The 19,302-nt window shown below is 35.2% G+C and overlaps 1 protein-coding gene across 8 annotated transcripts in view; it reads right to left on the bottom strand.

The window, feature by feature from the left end:
- Positions 1-33: 33 nt before the first annotated feature.
- Positions 34-19,302, bottom strand: part of CD47 (CD47 molecule) — a 47,183-nt gene continuing 27,914 nt past the window's right edge. For 2 of the 8 annotated variants that reach the window (XM_042954756.1, XM_042954758.1), the window contains 8 exons: positions 13,688-13,795; positions 12,206-12,298; positions 11,080-11,172; positions 10,167-10,259; positions 4,226-4,257; positions 2,814-2,838; positions 2,170-2,202; positions 34-280 (listed from right to left, as the gene is read on the bottom strand). In XM_042954756.1, coding sequence (XP_042810690.1) covers positions 276-280; positions 2,170-2,202; positions 2,814-2,838; positions 4,226-4,257; positions 10,167-10,259; positions 11,080-11,172; positions 12,206-12,298; positions 13,688-13,795 — 482 coding nt within the window. In that variant the 3' untranslated portion in view covers positions 34-275. Of the gene's footprint in view, positions 281-2,169; positions 2,203-2,813; positions 2,839-3,864; positions 3,958-4,225; positions 4,258-7,314; positions 7,362-10,166; positions 10,260-11,079; positions 11,173-12,205; positions 12,299-13,687; positions 13,796-19,302 lie in introns of all 8 variants that reach the window. The other 6 variants (XR_006207032.1, XR_006207034.1, XR_006207031.1 and 3 more) reach the window with 6 other exon arrangements.

Genomic DNA, 19,302 nt, shown 5'->3' on the forward strand with positions numbered 1-19,302 from the left:
ACTGAATAAAAATAACAACAAAAAACTGGATCCCAATTGGGCACACAACACAGATAATAATTCTTTTATTAACTAAATTACAAATGCTTTGAATAAAAACTTAACTGTAACAATCATTTAAGGGTCAAAGATTTACTTTCTCCCACAGATGAGAACCAGTAATTTTTCTTGTTTTCTTCTCCTGAACAGTGAATCAAGGCCATGGTGCTTAAACACAATTGTATTCCTTTCATGTCTTACTACTTTCCAAATCAGAGTCCATCACTTCACTTCAGTTACTCTGGAAAATTGAAAAATGAACATATAATCATTATTCCTGTCCATTTTCTATGCATTAACAAGTTGATGAATTTTTGAAAATTAAAAGTTTCAGATATACAGCATCTAAAAATAAAGAAAAAGTGTTTAATCTTAGATTTACAAAGGTCACAGATGTAAACCGGGTAAATCATTAGCCTTTTTAGTTGTAGTAACTAAAAGGCCAATGCCAAATGAAAATAAAAATCAACAAAGTCTGATAATCTCAGTTGGCTGGGTTGGCTGAGAAGCCAAGAGATGTTGGTTTTTCAATGCAAAAGATATTGACCACAGAATAATATTCTATCACATTCACTTTAGACCTACATCATTCATTTGATGTAAGTGAAATAAACATGCGAGTAGGTACAAGTGAAAGAGAAAACGGGATTGTGGTCCTTAGAAAGACAGTCTGAAACTGACGAGGCAGACACACTGTGAGGGCCTGGAGCCCACCAGAAAGATTTAAAAAAAGGTTAAAAAAAAGAAAAAAACAAGAACAAATTCTGAACAGCTAAATATTAGCAAAATTAAGGGAATTTCAAAGATCATCATAGACTTTGTATGCTATGAACACACAAAAACTGCTGTATCTACTGACATGGTGGTTCCAAAAAAAGTCACATGAAATTAATAAAGGAAAATGCACTTGAGGTTCTTATACCAGTTTTCTGAAAACAGAGAAAAGGAGTTTCATTTCTTTATACAACTACAGAAGAATCACATGGCAGAAGAAAAAGAGCAAAGAAATAAAAACAAAACAAAACAAGAGAATGTAAACATGGACGAACCATGCCACAATTCCAGGTACCAGTTCTTTTTTTGAATGTCACTTAGTTTATTCCTACCAACTGCAAAATTTTTTTTTTATTAGGAAGGTGGTGGTTGGTAAATAAAACAAACATTTTTGTAGTAAAGGCTGTGGCTACAACACAAACCTACAAAAGTGGAATCGTTCTGTGATTCCTTGTTGAACACAGCCTAACCATTGTTTTAAACTTTGTCCACCAGTACACAATTGATGTGTTTTTAATCTTATGCAAAAATTAATTGCACTCATGGGAATATAGCCTCTTGTGTTAAATGCTGCACTTTGCCACAGAGGTGAGGAGGTTAAAGCAGTAAAATAGCACACTATTTACATGATCAAGGAATGACTAAATATCAAAGGTATGAAGAAATGTTTGATAAGATAAAAACATACAGTTATTAAAATATTAACAGAATTGAAGTATCATAGCATCTTCAAGCAAAATCAAAATGAATACTCATAGCACTCAATATGTCCGACTTACTTATCTTTAAAAACTAGCAAATGTCTTTGAAATATTCAATACAAAATAGAAGTGATTAGCCCAGAGTTCCAAAACAAGAAGCAAAAGCTGAGTGACTAAACATTTCTTTTTAAATCCTTTTTCAAATGGTTACAACTGAGTCCCTAGTTGGAAAAGCAGAGATATTAAGTCCCCATGAATTAAATGCAACAAATCACCAACACAAGCACAAAAGAAACCCTGTCAAGATGATAAAGATTTGTGCCAGATTATCTATGTGTCTTCTAAAAATCATTTTTAAAAGTTACAGGCACCAGACATTGTAGCTGAAAAATGTTTTTAAAAAAGCAGTAATTTCTCTTTGCTACAAGCAGTAAGACTGGAAAGTCTGATTAGTGACACCCTACAGCTTTTATATCACTGGTTTTGCAACTTTTAAGAGTAGCTTTAAGTTTTATAAATCAAAAAATGTAGACCTTTATGATTTGACAGTGTCCCTTTTATATACAAAAAAAGCATACTTTAAAGAAGCCCTTTTATTTCTTTTCAATGTTCCTATTTTAATCAATCTATAATTGCAGGTGCATTTTACACTTACCATCATTCATCATTCCTTTTGATTCTTTAAATGCTAAGAATTAGTAACAAGCCAAGCAGTTAGTAAGGTTCAACAATTAGAAATCATTTCTAAATAAATATGCAGTAATATCATGCTAACTATTCCACAGCTATGAAGACAAATTAATTTTAAGTCTATTACTTTATTACAAAAGCATGTCTGTGGCTCATATCCAGACTCTCAAAGGAAACAAAGTCAGTTGGGAACATAGATCTAGGTTTAAGGAGAAAGAAAGTGAGATGCTTGGGTCTCACTACATGATGACAGTCTGTATCTGAATTTGTAAATCAGAAACTGAAATTAATTGAGATTCTTTTCTATCGGCTAATATAAGGCAATGGTCTTCTTGCCTAAGTATTGCTTGGCCAGTGCAAGCAAGGACTGGAGAGATACTGAGGAGTGCGTTTTTCTTAGAGATAAGAACATTACAATAGTAATACTCTTAATTATTATTTTAATTATTATATTAATTATTATAATCAAGAAAAGAGAGGTCAGGCAAGAAAAAAATGGGATTTTTTTCCCCAGGCATAGATGGAGCATTCTAACTGCTTTGGGGCCAGTTCAAATTATCATCTGGTAATGGATCAAGAAGAATATACAAGTTTGTAATAACCACATACCATTAAGGGGTTCCTCTACAGCTTTCTGGAAAATATTTAAAATATATTTACGTAAAAATAGAATTTATTTCATGTCCTTTTATACTAAAATTTATATATGCTAACATTTAAACTCTATAGTAAAGAGTGAATCCTATAGGCTAAAAACAAAGTAAGGCAATAAAAGTTAAGGAAACAAAGATTGCCAAGTTTACCTGATAGTTTAATAATAACTATTAGTCTTTTAATATTTTTCTACGCAGAATTTCCCACCCACTCTGCCTCTTTCAGTTCAAGAAATTCAAACTTCTCAAAAAAAGTGCAAACATAAATAGCAACACAATAATAGATAATACAGTTAAACAAGGGGGGGGAGACAAAAACACAATCATTTTCAAATCATGCAAGTTGAACTCAGTAACAAGGAAAGAAAATGTGTTAAGATTTAAGGGTCCAATGGTTGGATTATCTCTAACAGAGGCACTTTAAACACTGCTGGCTGTTGGTGACCAATGTAGCTACAGCCCCAATCTTTTCAGAATAAACACCCATGGAAAGATGCACCCTCAGGCCCTCCTTGCCTATTAGGCATGTCTGTGGAAGCTTGTCAGACTCAGGAGTATATGTAATCTTCACTTCCTGCCACAGACAAGAGTCTCAATTTTGGCATTTCAGATAGAGCTACTATTATTCCTTCTAGGAAGGTGAGTACAGTATAGTCCTCTCCAGGTCTTCTTTCCATAAAATAGTTCTTGGGCCTGTCACATGATAATTCTCTACACGGGTTTTTTCACCTGCTCATTTATCTGGTTTATTTCCTAATTTGTTCCTTTTCTTGGAATTTTCTTAGATAGTTTTTAAGGTATCCAAGATAGAGTAAAAACTATAGTACAGTTTGGAGGAAGAAAAATGCTTCTAAAATGAGGGAAGAAGGGAAATTAATCATAATTCAGAACAGATATATTTCAGCAATATGAACATTTATTGCAGATTATTATTTTTAATGAAATCAATTTCATACAAATCTCTCGCTCTCATTTTAAAAGCCTGAAGTAACATTTTGTATACCTACATCAAATGGAGCCAATAGGTGAGGCAATATACTGGAATCAGCTTCCTTCAGCAGAGATAATAACCATTATTCTTACACAGAAACTTTCCAGTTCTGAGAAAGTGAGAAGTCACTTGAGAAATTATTAGCACAATGTTAAGGAATCACTGATTCTGTCCTACTGCAACTAAAATGACCAGATATATTTTAAAGTAAGTTGGATCTACTCATGCAAAAGTCATGAAATTACTTCAGTGTTCTCTTAATCTGATGGTATACACTGAACAGAGAGCAAAAGGCTTTAGTATCTATCTCAATTATCATTTCTCAGTCAAAACCATCAACTGATCATTCCAAATTCATTTAAGAAAGTTTAACTTACCCTAGGAGGTTGTATAGTCTTCTGATTGGAAGCTGATATAATTAAAAATTGAGAAAATAAATTTAATACGTTAAGGCAATATAATGTTTAATCTCAATGACTATTAATGGTTAATTTCAAATGATTTTATGCATTGATAGAATATCATGATCAAATGACCCACCTACATCAAATAATAAACCAATACATTCTCTCATTTGTACAGGCTATATTTCTCCTAAATCAGCCATTTGTTATACTTCTTGGTGAAAAATGCTGTCTATCATCTATTCATCCCCACTGTGGACTCTATACCCCTCCCCACTCAACCCAGCCAGAATGTGGACAGAAGGTGGCAATGACCAATCTTCACCTCTACTCCACTGCCTGCCCTTATTAGCTCACTGTTCTCATTCCTTGTGACCCAGTCTTCTCTTCTGCTTCCATCTTTCCAGTTTTCAACGCTCCAAATAGCTAACAAACTGAAAAAAAATATTCAGATCCCTCAGAGTTCAATGAATTCTCCCAGCAGTTAGTTTTAGCCACAATCAACCTCTTCTCCAAGTATTCTTTCTCAGTTTTCCAAGTTACCCTTTGCACTGTTTCTGAGTGGACTGGTTAATGAAGGAATACAGAAAGAGAGAGGGGAAAGACATTTACTTCAGTTGCATAGGGAGAAAGAGAGAACTTCATTACAAAAGCCAAGTGAGAAGGACCCAGCGCAGCGGAAGCCAGTCCTAAATCAGAGTCCTATATGTATGAAAGCATGAACCAGCAACATCCTGTGAACAGGCTGGTGGGAGGGTAATGCTATGGGATAGTCAATTACATTATCCTTGGGCCTGAGGAAGGCTGGAAGGCTGAATTTGCTTGTGAGCTACTGATGCAGGGCCCCAGAACCGCTCTAGTGTTCTGTGCTCTTTACTTACTACCATTCCTCCTCCACATTCACCCCTACCAAGCTTCCAAAGCTGATGGGCAATGGGAGTGAGACCCCACGCAAGGACAGCCAATGTAGAAACCAGCCAGAAGCCAACAGGCTCTCTCAAACAGAGACCATGGTGACTAACTAGCCTGAAAAGTTTTTCTCTCCTACTGGGACCTGAAGAGGAGAAAGAGAAAGTAGACCAGAAAGTTGGTGATGGAAAGGAAGGTGACAAGGAGACAGAAAGCAAGCTGGGAGAGAAGCTCAAAGATTAGAGACAAACATAAGAGAAACTACCAAGGAGAAGACAAGAACAAAATATAAGATGAGGCCATAAAGAAGAGGATGAGCTCTTAGGGGAAGAACCAGAAAGGAACTCACAGTATAATCTGCAGATGAGCACTGACTAACTCTTGTTACTCAGAGGGCAACACGATGATTCAGTTTGTAGAGATGTATCAGAACTTTCTAATTCCTAAATGGCTTACTGTCTCAGCCCCTGTGAGGTCTGGTTATATCTCAGCTCTCAAGAGATCCCCATCTCTGCTAGTGTCACGTGTGGCTTTAAAGTAAATCTCCCTTACAGGAGGCACGGGGGCAGCGGTGTGGTCCTTGCAGCCAAACAAAGAAACCACTTTCTAAAGTAGTATGGAGTGAAATGGGTTGGGAATATGGGTGAATCACATTTAGCAGCCTCTCAAAAGAAGCCAAGCAGAATTACAGAACTTCATTAGGGATCATCACAGTAGTTACATATATATACAAGTCACTTCAACTAAACCATGACTCTATGTTCTATCAAAGAAAAGAAAACTGAACAGCTGTGCAAATTTTTGACTGGTAGCGCGAAGGATCAGAGGTAAGATTTTAGAGCTATATTTTTGAAATCATAAATTTATTTATCAGGATTAACATTAAGAACTTCCAAGTAACTCCTTTTCTATCCTAATAATGTGTAAAGAATAGTTTCTGAGTTCCAATTCTCAGGTCCAAGGAACATCACATTTTGGCTACACTGTTCTGGAAAATAAGAGCTGTGCTCTCCCTAGTAGTAGTATAAAACCCAGAAGTGCAAAAGCTAATTTGAGTTTTCACTTGAGTTAATTCTCTCCCACACACATATGACCGAGGTGACAAAATGGCTGTGGTTTATCTGTTCTTACCATGCCTAAGGCACTACACACATACATACATATGTGTATATGTGTGTGTGTGTGTGTATGTAGTCACATATATATGTAGTTTAAATACGTATATTTATTTATTTTTAAGCCACAAGCTTTAAGGATTCCATATGAGCCCCCTTGCAAGGTTTCTTCCTGATTTGTTCTTCTCTCCCTGAAACATCTGATGACATGACACAAATATATTTCTACGTTTTGAATTTTCAGAAATATTTTTCCTAGTGATAGCAGACCTACCTCTTCCTAACATCCTAACAGTGAACTATAAAATATCACTTATATATATTCATTCCATGTCATTCTAAAACAAGTGATATGTTGTGATAAATCTGGTTTTTGATTACTAGTAGGTTGATTTATAACAAAACATAATTATATGTCTTTATACTGAACTGGTAATGGCTTAAAAAAAAAGGAAAACAAAATGAACAAGTATGGACTCTTATAAATAATGGATATAAATGCCCCATATAATCAACAAGCCTAATTCTAGTGAGTTTAGTTAGCAGTATTTAATTTTCTATGTGATTCACATTATTCTTGTTTCCAACCCCAATTCATTTTGTAAAACTTAAATACTTCCAGTAAAAAAAAAAAAAAAAAATCCAACAGCTTAAAAAGACCATAAAAAGTGAAAGTTAAAATCTTACTTCTAAAGTAACAATTAAGGCTACAAATTTAAACTTGGAAATAATAAAAATAACAAAGTTAAAATTCTCATAGGGCCATTAACTTACTCTTAAAAAAGCTTGGATTTTAACAACAACAAAATCTGAGAATTTTATTGCATTTAAGTCAAGACACATTCATTAAGCTTTTCCAAAACAGAGCACAATGAGTAAAATTTATTTTGGAAACACAATTACTTGCCTCCTGATAAAAATGCTAAAATTTGCAACCTTAATGTTACATATACTGATATTTACACACTCAGATTATATAAGAAAAACACACTAATTTTCCTATTCTACCACATTATCTAAAGAGCAACTTTCCTGTACCTTTTCTCTTCTTGCCCTTCAACTGACCGAAGGTGTGCCTCTGAATTCTGGCATTAGACAAGTTGATTTGGAAAGTTAATTTAGAATATTCTCAAAATGTCAATAAAATTGGACTAAATTCTTAACATATAAATATTTATATGCTAAACTATGATAAAGAAAAAACTGGGGGAACTCTTTTAGGATTTTACTTTCACTTCGATTTTTCACATGAGAACAGTATGTGTGTTACTACACTGGTTTCCCAAGCTTCTTTGGGAGATAAGCTATGGAGAAGGGAGAGACAGGACCCAGGAGGTGGTAGCTAGACAATGCCTATTTCCACCCGAGTCGGCATTCCAGACCTGTTGGCAATTCTACTGAACATCATTCTTTGTCAGACATGGAAGGCATGGGGAGCAAGGCAATAAAAGGGGAGGATGATCCAGGGGTGCCTGGTGGCTCAGTCGGTTAAGTGTCTGACTTCAGATGAGGTCATGATCTCACAGTCCTTGAGTTCGAGCCCCATGTCCGGCTCTGTGCTGACAGCTCAGAGCCTGAAGCCTGCTTCAGATTCTGTGTCCCACTCTCTCTTTGTCCCTCCCCCACGCGCGTGCGTGCTCTCTCTCAAAACTAATAAGCAAACATTTAAAAAAAGGGAGGATGATCCAGACAATGAGGAATAAACAGAACAAAGAGCCATCAAAGACACCTCATACTACATCATGTTGTAGGAATACTGAGGAGAACATTGTATTCTCAAACATTCACACAGAGCAATGTAACTAGCAGTATCAACTTCAAGAACCACACAAATGGGGACTGGAATACTCAACAAAAATAGAATATGTATCAACATTCATAATGTGATGCTCATGATAGCTACTACCATTGGGCTGAGAGGTCTTCATTGTATTTTATGGACCTGTGAGTCATGAACTAAGAAAATTTCATTGAGGAAACAACTCTGATTTATGAGAACATAAACCAAAGATAGGGAGATTTTAGTTAAGTATTTTGTTTATCTAACAAGCATTAACTAGATAGGGACAAAAGAATATGTAACAAAACTGAACTCAATGATCAGTCAGCAAAAGCTGAGGTTAAGAAACACAGGTAAAGTTTCTTTGACAATATTATGTAAGCCATATGGAAAATTATTTGACTAACAATTCAAGGTTCATATAATTTTTGAAACACAGTAAAGTTCACCTAAAGCAGAACACTGATTTTTTTTTTTACTCTATTATTTGGCAACTTTTAATTATTTTGACAAATTTTTAAGAGTCTGGTTTACTGCTTAAATTAAAAAAAACCAACTTTTTTAAAGGGATACTAATGTAAACCAATTGCAGGGAACATTTTTAGCTTAAATCAGACAACATAATACCTAAAAGCATCTGCCTCTATGTATAAAAAATAAGAATTTATATAGACATCTGTTATTTGAAAATTGGCAGATTAAATATGAAATTCAAAAAAATTAGCTAATTCCAACTTACTAACCATTTATTTTAAAGGTAGTAAAAACAACATGGAAGGATCCAGAGTGTATAAATGCTAAGTGAAATGAGTCAGTGAGAGAAAGACAAACACCATATGATTTCACTGATATGTGGAATTTAAGAAACAAAAACAAAGGAAAAAAGAGACAACAAAAATAAGATTCTTAATTATACAGAACTGGTGGTTACCAGAGGGGAGGTGGGTGGGGGATGGGGGAAATAGGCAAAGGGAAGTAAAAAGCACACTCCTCATCATGAGCACTGAATAATGTATAGAACTATTGAGTCATTAATATTGTGTACCTGAAACTAACATAACACTGTATGTTAATTATACCGGATTTTAAAAATAAATAAATAAATTAATTAATTAATTAAAAGGTAGCAAAAGCCTAAATTTTAAAGCTCCATGTTTTTATTATATTCGTTTCATTGCTGTTGTTGTTGTTTTGGGAGGTTTTATTTTATTTTATTGTATTGTATTTTTAATTTTATTGAAATCCAAGTTAGTTGACATATAGTGTATTAATGGTTTCAGGCATAGAATTTAATGATTCATCACTTACATATAACACCCAGTGCTCATCCCAACAGTGCCCTTCTTGGTACCCATCACCCATTTAGCTCATCTCCCCTATTCCCCTTCCCTCCAGCAACCTTCAGTTTGTTCCCTATATTTAAGAGTCTCTTAAGTAAAAATATTTTAAAGTCAAGTAAAGTCAAAAGACACTGTTCTTTTAACAAAAGTGACAGATTTTGAATTTCAACCTGTCTACTTAGGGGAGCCAAGGTCTATAAACAATCTGCAAGAAGAGCAAGTAACAAGTAGGTCTCTCATAGAAACAATGGGACAATTAAAAATCTTTTTCTATTAAAATGAATCTTTGCCCCACTTCAGGCTCTGTGCTGACAGCTTAGAGCCTGGAGTCTGTTTCAGATTCTGTGTCTCCCCCTCCCTCTGCCCCTGTCCTGCTCACACTCTGTCTCTTGTCTCTAAAAAAGTGGGTAAACGTTAAAAAAAAAAAAAAATTAAAAAAATAAAAAAATAAAATGAATCCTCTACATTCTGTCCCTTTAGCTAGTATAGTCTATACATTCTAAAACATAAAGCCATTTTTTAAAAAATAGTTTATAATCTAAAATTTTCATTAATTCATATTACTTCTACCCTCTTTCATTACCCCCAAATCATTCCAATTTTATTATTTAAGAAATACAGCTGCATTCATGATATATTCTCGTTTTTGGGAAAACTGAGAAATTTCTTTAGTCAAACCGTAAGAGCCAATCAAAGCATTACATTCATTATATTTCAATTATATAACTGAAATTCTCGGCACAGGCTAACAAAAAATAAGATTGACTTACCAACAAGTTTCATATAAACTAATCCAAGTAATTCTGCTAGAGCTATAATACCCAAACCTGAAATCAGAAGAGGGCCGTTCACTGGGGTGCACTCTGTAAAAACAAGTGAGATTTTACATTAAAAATCTACATGAAATAAGTTATCTTTTTAAAAGAACAAACAACAATAAATCAAGTTTTAAGGAGAGTAATTCTTTTTCTAATTATTAAGAAACAAAAACTACCTACATATATTCATCATTATTAACTCAGTGAAATGCCTCCAAATTATTAAAAGACAAAAGATTTTGTTTGCATAACATGTGCCTTATCACATCAAGACTAATAGAAAATAGTGTGTAAAGCCTTAAGTTCCAACCAATTAGAGGCTGGTTATTTAAAAAATTCTCCCACAAATATAGGCACAGCAGTTTGGCTGCTAGAATAATCAGCCCACAAGCCATATACAGCCAATATTCTCATGGCAATATGGAAAGCACTATTCTCAGTGGGGAAAAAATGAGAGTTAAAAAAAGAAAGCTCACAAAGCCCACAACACCAAATGCTGGCAAGGATGTGGAGCAACAGGAACTCTCATTCATTGCTGGTGGGAATGCAAAATGGCACAGCCACTTTGTAAGATAGGTTGGCAATTCATTACAAGCTAAATATGTTCTTAACATAACAACCCAGCAATCACACTCCTTGGTATTTACTTAAATGGAGTTGAAAACTTATGTCCACACAAAAACACGCACATGGATGTTTATAGTAGCTTTATTCTTAATCATCAAAAACTGAAAGCGGCAGGATGTCCTTCAATAGGGGAATGGATGAATGGATAAAGAAGAAGAAGGAGAGGAGGAAGAAGAGCTCTGTCCAAGAGAAATCTGTAGTAAGAAAAATTGGGATGAGAGAAGAACGTAACCCTTACCTGAGACACAGAGGCTTAGTCCAACCACAGAGAGCACATAGCCCAGTACCTGAAGGATCAATATGGCGATGGTGAAGGAAGACATCCAAACACCTGAAGAAAGAAAAAGTGGGTTGAGAGCATTTAAGAAGCAATCATACCGACTTGTATTTTGTGCAATCAAAAATAATATCTGGTGACCATAGACTGACTCTGGATTTCCTTATGAGATGCTCGATTCTTTCCCAACGATCTAAACTTTGCCTTTTCACACAAGTAGTCTGTTCCAGAGTCACACGTTCAGCAGTCTTTTATTTTCACAGTGAGCTGAGCTGGACTGGTGCTTTTTACCCCAAACCTTAGAACAATGCTGCTTTTACCACATTTGTGCATTTTATAGTATGAATGGCTATTATGCGTGACTTCACCACATGCACATAAAATTACTCTAGCAAAGAGAACCATTATGCAAAACATGCTGCTGTAAACATCATAACCTCTGTCTCGTGTGCCTAGATCCGTGATTTTATAACAAATTAATAACTTTCCAATGTACACCAAGCCAGAGATAAGCTCAAAGACCGAGTTAAATGTGCAAATAGGAAAAAACAGACTGTAATAGTAACAAAAATATGTTAGTGATTGACTCCAAAAATGCAGTGAAGATTATACCAATTACAATTTGGATACCTGCATCATCTTTTAAAACTACAATGTTGAGATTTGCCAATAACTAAAAAAGATATATTTCTATTTATAATTGATAACCCTAATTTGTAGAACTATTTTTTAAGACAGGCTTAGCAAAAGAAGAGAAAGGGCATGTTTAAGGTCTACTTATAACTTGAAAAAACTGAAATAAAAATATGAAGATAATCATTAAGAAATTATATAACATAATTTTAAAAATCCACTGGCTAGCATCAAATATATATGAAAATTACTTTTTATTAAATAATAGAATGCCCTGAAAACCTAAGCTAACCTTAAAATTAATCCACACAGGGAAAGTGTTACTAATAACATAAGCCGACTTTTATTAAGTTGTGAAAAAAAGAAAAAAAGAAAATCATACAAGAAATATTTTAACCAAAAATGTTTTCAAAAAGAAAAAGGTAGACAAAATCATGCTATAACATATACTTACCTATCATAAACACACAGTACTGAAGCAATATTAAAATCACTGTAGGAACCACAATTAAACCAAGTCCACAAGAATTCTTTGTTGAATATTCACCTGTTAATAAAAATAACATTAAAAATATTATCCTGTGTACTTCCTACTTTACAGGAAGTTAAAGTACTCAAAGTTATGAAGTGTATTAATCTCAATACTACTCTTACAAACTGCAAAAGGTTCAAAAATATATTTCTCCCAAAACTTCACACAAAACAACTATTTTTTAATTTTATTTTTTAATGTTTTATTTATTTTTGAGATAGAGAGAGAGCGTGAGCAGGGGAGGGGCAGAGAGAGAGAGAGACACAGAATCCAAAGCAGGCTCCAGGCTCTGAGCTGTCAGCACAGAGCCCAACGCAGGGCTTGAACTCACAAAACGTGAGATCATGACCTGAGCCGAAGTCAGACGCTCAACCGACTGAGCCACCCAGGCACCCCACAACTATTTTTTTATTAAGACCAAACTTAAAACATCTACTAAATGTCAACATCTAAGTCTCAACATGTGGAAACCTTGACTTGGCTTTGCCTCAACTACCCACAGAATTCCAGTGAGAAACTTGGGAGTCCCTCTTACTATTCCCTTTACTTGCTGTGTTCAATCTGTCCCAAAGTCAAAACAGTTGTTCTTTCAAGTTATCTTCTCAACTCTTCTCGTCCTCCCGGTGTCCTAACTCCAGAGGCAAACAGAGCTGCCAAATTTATGTTCCTAAACAGTACACTGTACTGTATCTAGCTCCAAAGCAATGACAGATCTCTCCAGTCTGCACTGTGGGTCCCAGCTCATATCTGCCATCTTTCCATGTGCTGCACTCCCTTTCTTCCCCCTTCCACTCCCATCTTCCAAAAACAAGTGGTTTCAGATAGAATTGTTTCCTACACCCATCCCCATTTCCAGGTCTTGGCAAATGAAGTCTGCCTCTGCAGTGGGGTGAATGATGGCCCTAAAGATACATCCACCTCCAAATCCCTGGAGCCTGTGAATATTAACTTCTATGGCAAAAGAATATTACATTATATAGCAAAGGATGATTCAGTTAAGGATCCTGAAAGGAGGAGTTTATCCTGGATTATCCAGGTGGGCCCTAAATGTAATGACAAGTGTCTCTGTAAGACAGGCAGAGAGAGATTTGACAAAGATACTACTGAGGCAGCAATGGAAATTATGGTGCCATAAGCCAAGGAGCTATAGAGTGCCAGCAAACATCAGAAGCTAGAAGAGGCAAAGAATGGTTTCTCCCCAAGAGCCTCAGGAGGGATTATGGTGTTGAAGACATCTTTAGTTCAGCTTTATGGCCTCCAGAACTGTGAGAAAATTTCTACACTTTTAAGACACCCCCTTTGTGGTAATGTGTTACAACAGCCCTATGAGCACCCCCCCCCCCAACCGCCCCCGGGTCCTCATTTCCATCAATCCTGCCTCACTCATATAACTGTGTATCTTACCTGGGACAAAAAGAATGGCTCCAACAATGACAGCTATAGTGAGCACTAGTCCACCAACAAATAAAAGAATGGTTTTCTCCTTCATGAGACTGGATTTATATTTAAGCGCTTAAAAAAAAAAAACACACACAAAGAATTACATGAACCCAATCACAAAAAGTAAAGCCATTTCTGTAACATATGAAATGCAGAGATAAACTGTAACTTACTGTAACTGAATAATCTTTGAGGAACAACTCCCTCCTATCATGTGAAGCTACCTCAAATCTTTTTCATAAGTCATTATCTAAATTATTGTCATGGCAGTATAAATATGGATACTAAATTTAAAGGTGATGCTTTATTCCCCTATATTTAAAGAATGAAGGTATATACATCAGGCTTTCTAAATTAAAGCATTACTAACATTTTGGGCCAGATAACTCTGTTCCATGTATTATACAATGTTTAGTATCCCTGGCTTCTACACACTCTATGTCATGAATGGCCCCTCAGTTGTGTCAATCAGAAATGTCTCCAGACATTGTCAAATGTCCCCTGAGGAACAAAACTGCCTCAGGTTTACAATTGATATACATACACTGATGAGAAATAACTGGGTACTTAGTAAAACATAAAATTAGGAAAGCATTTGGAATTCTAGATTGTTTTGAAAAAGTAGAATAAACACTAGACACATCAGACCCTTTTGGTATCCTGAGGGTAAAACATGTTTACATTGTTCAATTAAAATAATTGTATAAAAATAAACTACGAATACTCAATAGCACTCATCATATGTGTTCCTGTTTTTGGTGCTAGCTCTATTGTCAAGTATCTAATACCTTCCTTGAAAGAATATAATGGATAAGCCTAAAAATATTAGAGTTGCCCCCTGAAACAACACAGGTGTTGGGAGCACTGACCTCCCTCACCATCTGCAGTCCAAAATCCAAGTATAAAACTTTTGACTCCCCCAAAACTTCACCACTAATAGCCTATTGTTGACTAGAAGCCTCACTAATAACATAAACAGGCGGTTAATACATATTTTGTATGTTAGGTGTATCATGTCCTGAATTATTTTATAAGAAAGTAAGCTACAGAAAAGGAAATATTAAGAAAATCATAAGGAAGGGAATATATATATATATATAGCATTGGACCATAAAAAATCCACATATAAGTGGACCCACAGAGTTCAAACCCATGTTGTTCAAGAGTTAACTGTATTTCTTTTGCTATACATTCACCTTTTGAGTTCTGTTTTGGTTAATATTAATTTTTCACCAAGAAAGTTGTTAAAGTAACCTAAAAGGAGGCTGAGTAGCAGAGTGTATGACAGAAATTCTGCTGTGTTTCATACACACAATATTTTCCATGCCATTAATCAATGGGTGACTGAACTGAGGTGAAGATTTTTTAAATGTTATATTTAGCATTTAATCTGCTTCAACTAAAATGACAAACTATAATTAAATATATATTTATACATTAATTATATATATTTATTTATAATTAAATATAATTTTAAAAACAACAAATAAACCCTTAAATGACCATAACAAAATCTATGTATAAGGTATTATAAACTAGGATTCCATTATAATCTATGGTTAAGATGTTAAGATACAATGCAGGCACCTGAAGATTTTTTAACTCCCTACCTATTTTAGGTTGTAATCATACTTTAGATTGTAACCTCAACTTTATTCTCTTCAGGGGGAGATGGAAGGCTAAGCAATAACCAGTCCTGAAGCTGAGTAATCAAATCCACGTTCATCAGAAAAGAGAATCAATATGGCAAGTTACCCAAGATTTCATTTGACTCAATCAGCCTTGAAACCTACGTGACTATGATTCAATCATGTTCCTGACTTATTACAGGGCACCAGTGTTCACATCTTCCCTATTTTCTAGGCTCAAACACTGTTTAGGATGAAATTCCACGTATAGGTCACAAAAGGCACAAATATGGTTTAAAAAAAGAAAACTTTCTCTAGACATATGTCAGATTTCTGATTTAATCCCATGCATACTGTTATCTAAATAGAGCCTGAAAGTTCTGCAAAAGGGTTATAAAATAGAAGTTGTGTTTCAAACATACCTCACAATCAATCAAACATTTATAAGAGACTCTGGTTTAATTCAACACATAAAAGAGTTACTAAGATCACGTAGTAAGAATTCACCTCGGAGTACAGTACAAATTCATGCAAAGAGGCAGACATATCATTCTTAACAAAAATAAGAGTGTGAACCTCATATAAAATTCCACCTTTTCAGACTCAGAAGAGCTTTAGGAGAAAAATAATGCCAACAATAGTCACAAAAATAAACCACCACTTTTCAAACCTTTGCATATAAATGCACTACATGTTCAAGATAGCTGTTGTTCCTGTTAATTAGTTCAACTACTACTTATTTTCAAGGATACTATCTTCTTCCTTAAATTAAGTAGCCATTTCTATCAAAAATATCAGTGGAGTCTACTTATGTAACCACAGGCAATGAAGCAGTTCATCTCTATATACCTTTAGTGAACCTATAAAAAGAAATTCTTTTGACTCATTTTCTTGCTCACGATGGTGCCTACGCAGGTCCTACAGCAAGTATGGAGAAAGCACCTTGTTGCTAAGTCAGCTGTCAAAGTCTTCAGTGTAGCTAAAAAGTCAGGAATCTGATATAGATGTCAGAGAACCCAATAATCTCAAGGATCTTTTATTGGTGATTTTTTCTGGCCCTTTATTAAGTATAATTACTCTTATTTATCAAACCTATCAAAACTTTAAATGTATCAAAGAAAATAAATTCAAATAATTTCCCACTTAGCATTAAGATAAAAATGATACAATGTGCCTTTTTTTGTAATTCAAATCTAATAGACTTTCTTTTAATATTCTGACAATTGTTTCAAATTTTTATTTCAATTCTAGTTAGCCAATAGTGTAATATTGGTTTCAAAAGTAGAATTTAGTGATTCTTCACTTACAACACCTAATGCTCACCACAAGTACCCTCCTTAATGCCCCCTTGCCCATTTATAGCCTATCCCCCTGCCCACCTCCCTCCATCAATCCTCAGTTTGTTCTCTACAGTAAAGAGTCTCTTATGGCTTGTTTCCCTCTTTTTTTTCCCTTCCCACGTGCTGTTTTGTTTTTTAAATCCCACATACAAGTAAAATCACATGGTATTTGTCTTTCTCTGATGACTTTCACTTAGTGTAATACACTCTAGCTCCATCCACATCCTTGCAAATGGCAAGATTTCATTCCTTTTGATGGCTGAGTAATATTCCAGTGTGTGTGTGTGTGTGTGTCTGTGTGTATCCCACATCTTCTTTATCCATTCATTGGTCAATGGACATTTGGGCTCTTTCCATAGTTTGGTGATTGTTGATAGTGCTTCTATAAACACTGGGGTGCAAGTGTCCCTTTGAATCTGTATTTTTGTATCCTTTGGTTAAATACCTAATAGGGCAATTGCTGGGTTGTAGGGTAGTTCTATCTTTAACTTTTTGAGGAAACTCCATACTGTTTTCCAGAGTGGCTGCACCAGTTTGCATTCCCACCAACAGTGTAAGAGGGTTCCGCTTTCTCTGCATCCTTGCCAACATCTGTTGTTTCCTGTGCTAATTTTAGCCATTCTGACAAGTGTCAGGTGGTACTTAATTGTGGTTTTGATTTGTATATCCCTGGTGATGAGCAATATTGAGCATCTTTTCATGTGTCTGTTAGCCATCTGGATGTCTTCTTTGGAAAAATGTCTTTTGAGGTCTTCTGCCCATTTCTTAATTGGATAATTTGTTTTTTGGGCGTTCAGTTGGATAAGTTCTTTGTAAATTTTGGATACTAACCCTTTATCAGCTATGCTGTTTGCAAATGTCTTCTCCCATTCCACAGAGTGCCTTTGAGTTTTGTTGATTGTTTCCTTTGCTGTGCAGAAGCTTTTTATCTTGAAGTCTCAATAGTTCATGTTTGCTTTTGTTTCCCTTGCCTCCAAAGATGTGTCTAGTAAGAAGATGCAACGGCCAAGGTCAAAGATGTTGTTGCCTGTTTTCTCCTTTAGGATTTTGATGGTTTCCTGGCTCACACTTAGGTCTTTCATCCATTTTGAATTTATTTTTGTGTATGGTGTGAGGAAGTGGTCCAGTTTCATTCTTCTGCCCTTAACTGCAGGCTCTTATCAAACTTCCTGGTTGTTTAGCATAGATTTTTAAAATCCATGTAATTTTAAAAATCAGCACGTGTTAAAAGATTCTCCTCAGCTAAAAGTACTGAAATCAATACAAAAAATAAGACAATAACACTCCTTATGTTTTAAGACTTTATTTTTTTAGTATAGTTTTAGGTTTACAACAAAATGAAAGGAAGGTAAAGAGAATTCCCATATATACCCTACCCCTAAACACGAGTGACCTTCCCCATTATCAACATTACTCATCAAAATGGTACATTTTCTACAAAGGATAAACCTATGTTGACACATCCTAATCATCCAAAGTCCCTAGTTTACAGTAGGGGTTCACTCTTGTTGTATGTTCTTGAGTTTATAGAAATGTATAATGACACCTATCCATCATTATATCGTACAGAGTAACTTCACTGCCCTAAAAATCCTGTGCTCTGGCCTATGCATTTCTCCTCCACCCCTAGCCCCTTCCCTGGCAATCACTCATCTTTTTATTATATCCACAATTGTGGCTCTTTCAGAGTGTCTTATAATTGGTATCATAAAGTATGCAGCCTTTTCAGATTGACTTCACTTAATAATATGTATTTAAGTATCCCCCATGTCTTTTCATGGCAACTTGAGAGCTCATTTCTTTTTATTGTTGAATAATATCCGTGTATGGATGTACCACAGTTTATCCACTCACCTGTTGTAGAACAGTAAAGCTGCCATAAATATCTGTGTGCCAGTTTCTGTGTGGACGTAAGTTTCCAACTCCACTTGGATAAATATCAAGGAGCACAACTGCCAGATTATATGGGAAGAACATGTTCAGATTTTAAAGAAACTGCCAAACTGTCCTCCAATGTGGCTGTACCATTTTGCATTCCCATTAGCAATGTATGAGAGTTTCTGCTGCTCTACATCCTCATAAGCATTTGGTGTTGTCAGTATTTATAACAAAAACTTATAACCCTAATGCTGCCTGACAAAGGAGTACCAAGTATATGGGGGAGAACTATTATATTTTTGACAATAAATTAGGAATTCTAAAATTTTCCCCTTTTACATATTCTATAAAATAATTAAATATAGCCAGCTACTTCTCAGAAATGAGCAAGGCTGATTAATTTGTTTGTTTTAGAAATATTTACTACATACCGACAATGTAGCAAGCCCTTTTCTTAGCTGAAATCCTATCAATGAAATCAAGGTACAAGCAGATGATTATGCAACAATAATGGTGCACTTACCATGTGATAATCACTATTCTAAGTGCTGGCATTGAACAAAAAACCCAAATACTTCTGCCTCAAAGCCCTTACATTCTAGTGTGTGTGTGTGTGTGTGTGTGTGTGTGTGTGTACATGCGTGTGCACCTGTATGTGTGTGTTAGGGGTAAGGGAGAAGCGACTGATGGAATGTTATTCCCTGGCCTTCTTTCCCAGTTCAGTAAAAGGTGT

The sequence above is a fragment of the Panthera leo genome, chromosome C2, assembly GCF_018350215.1.
Source record: "Panthera leo isolate Ple1 chromosome C2, P.leo_Ple1_pat1.1, whole genome shotgun sequence".
Lineage (NCBI taxonomy): Eukaryota > Metazoa > Chordata > Mammalia > Carnivora > Felidae > Panthera > Panthera leo.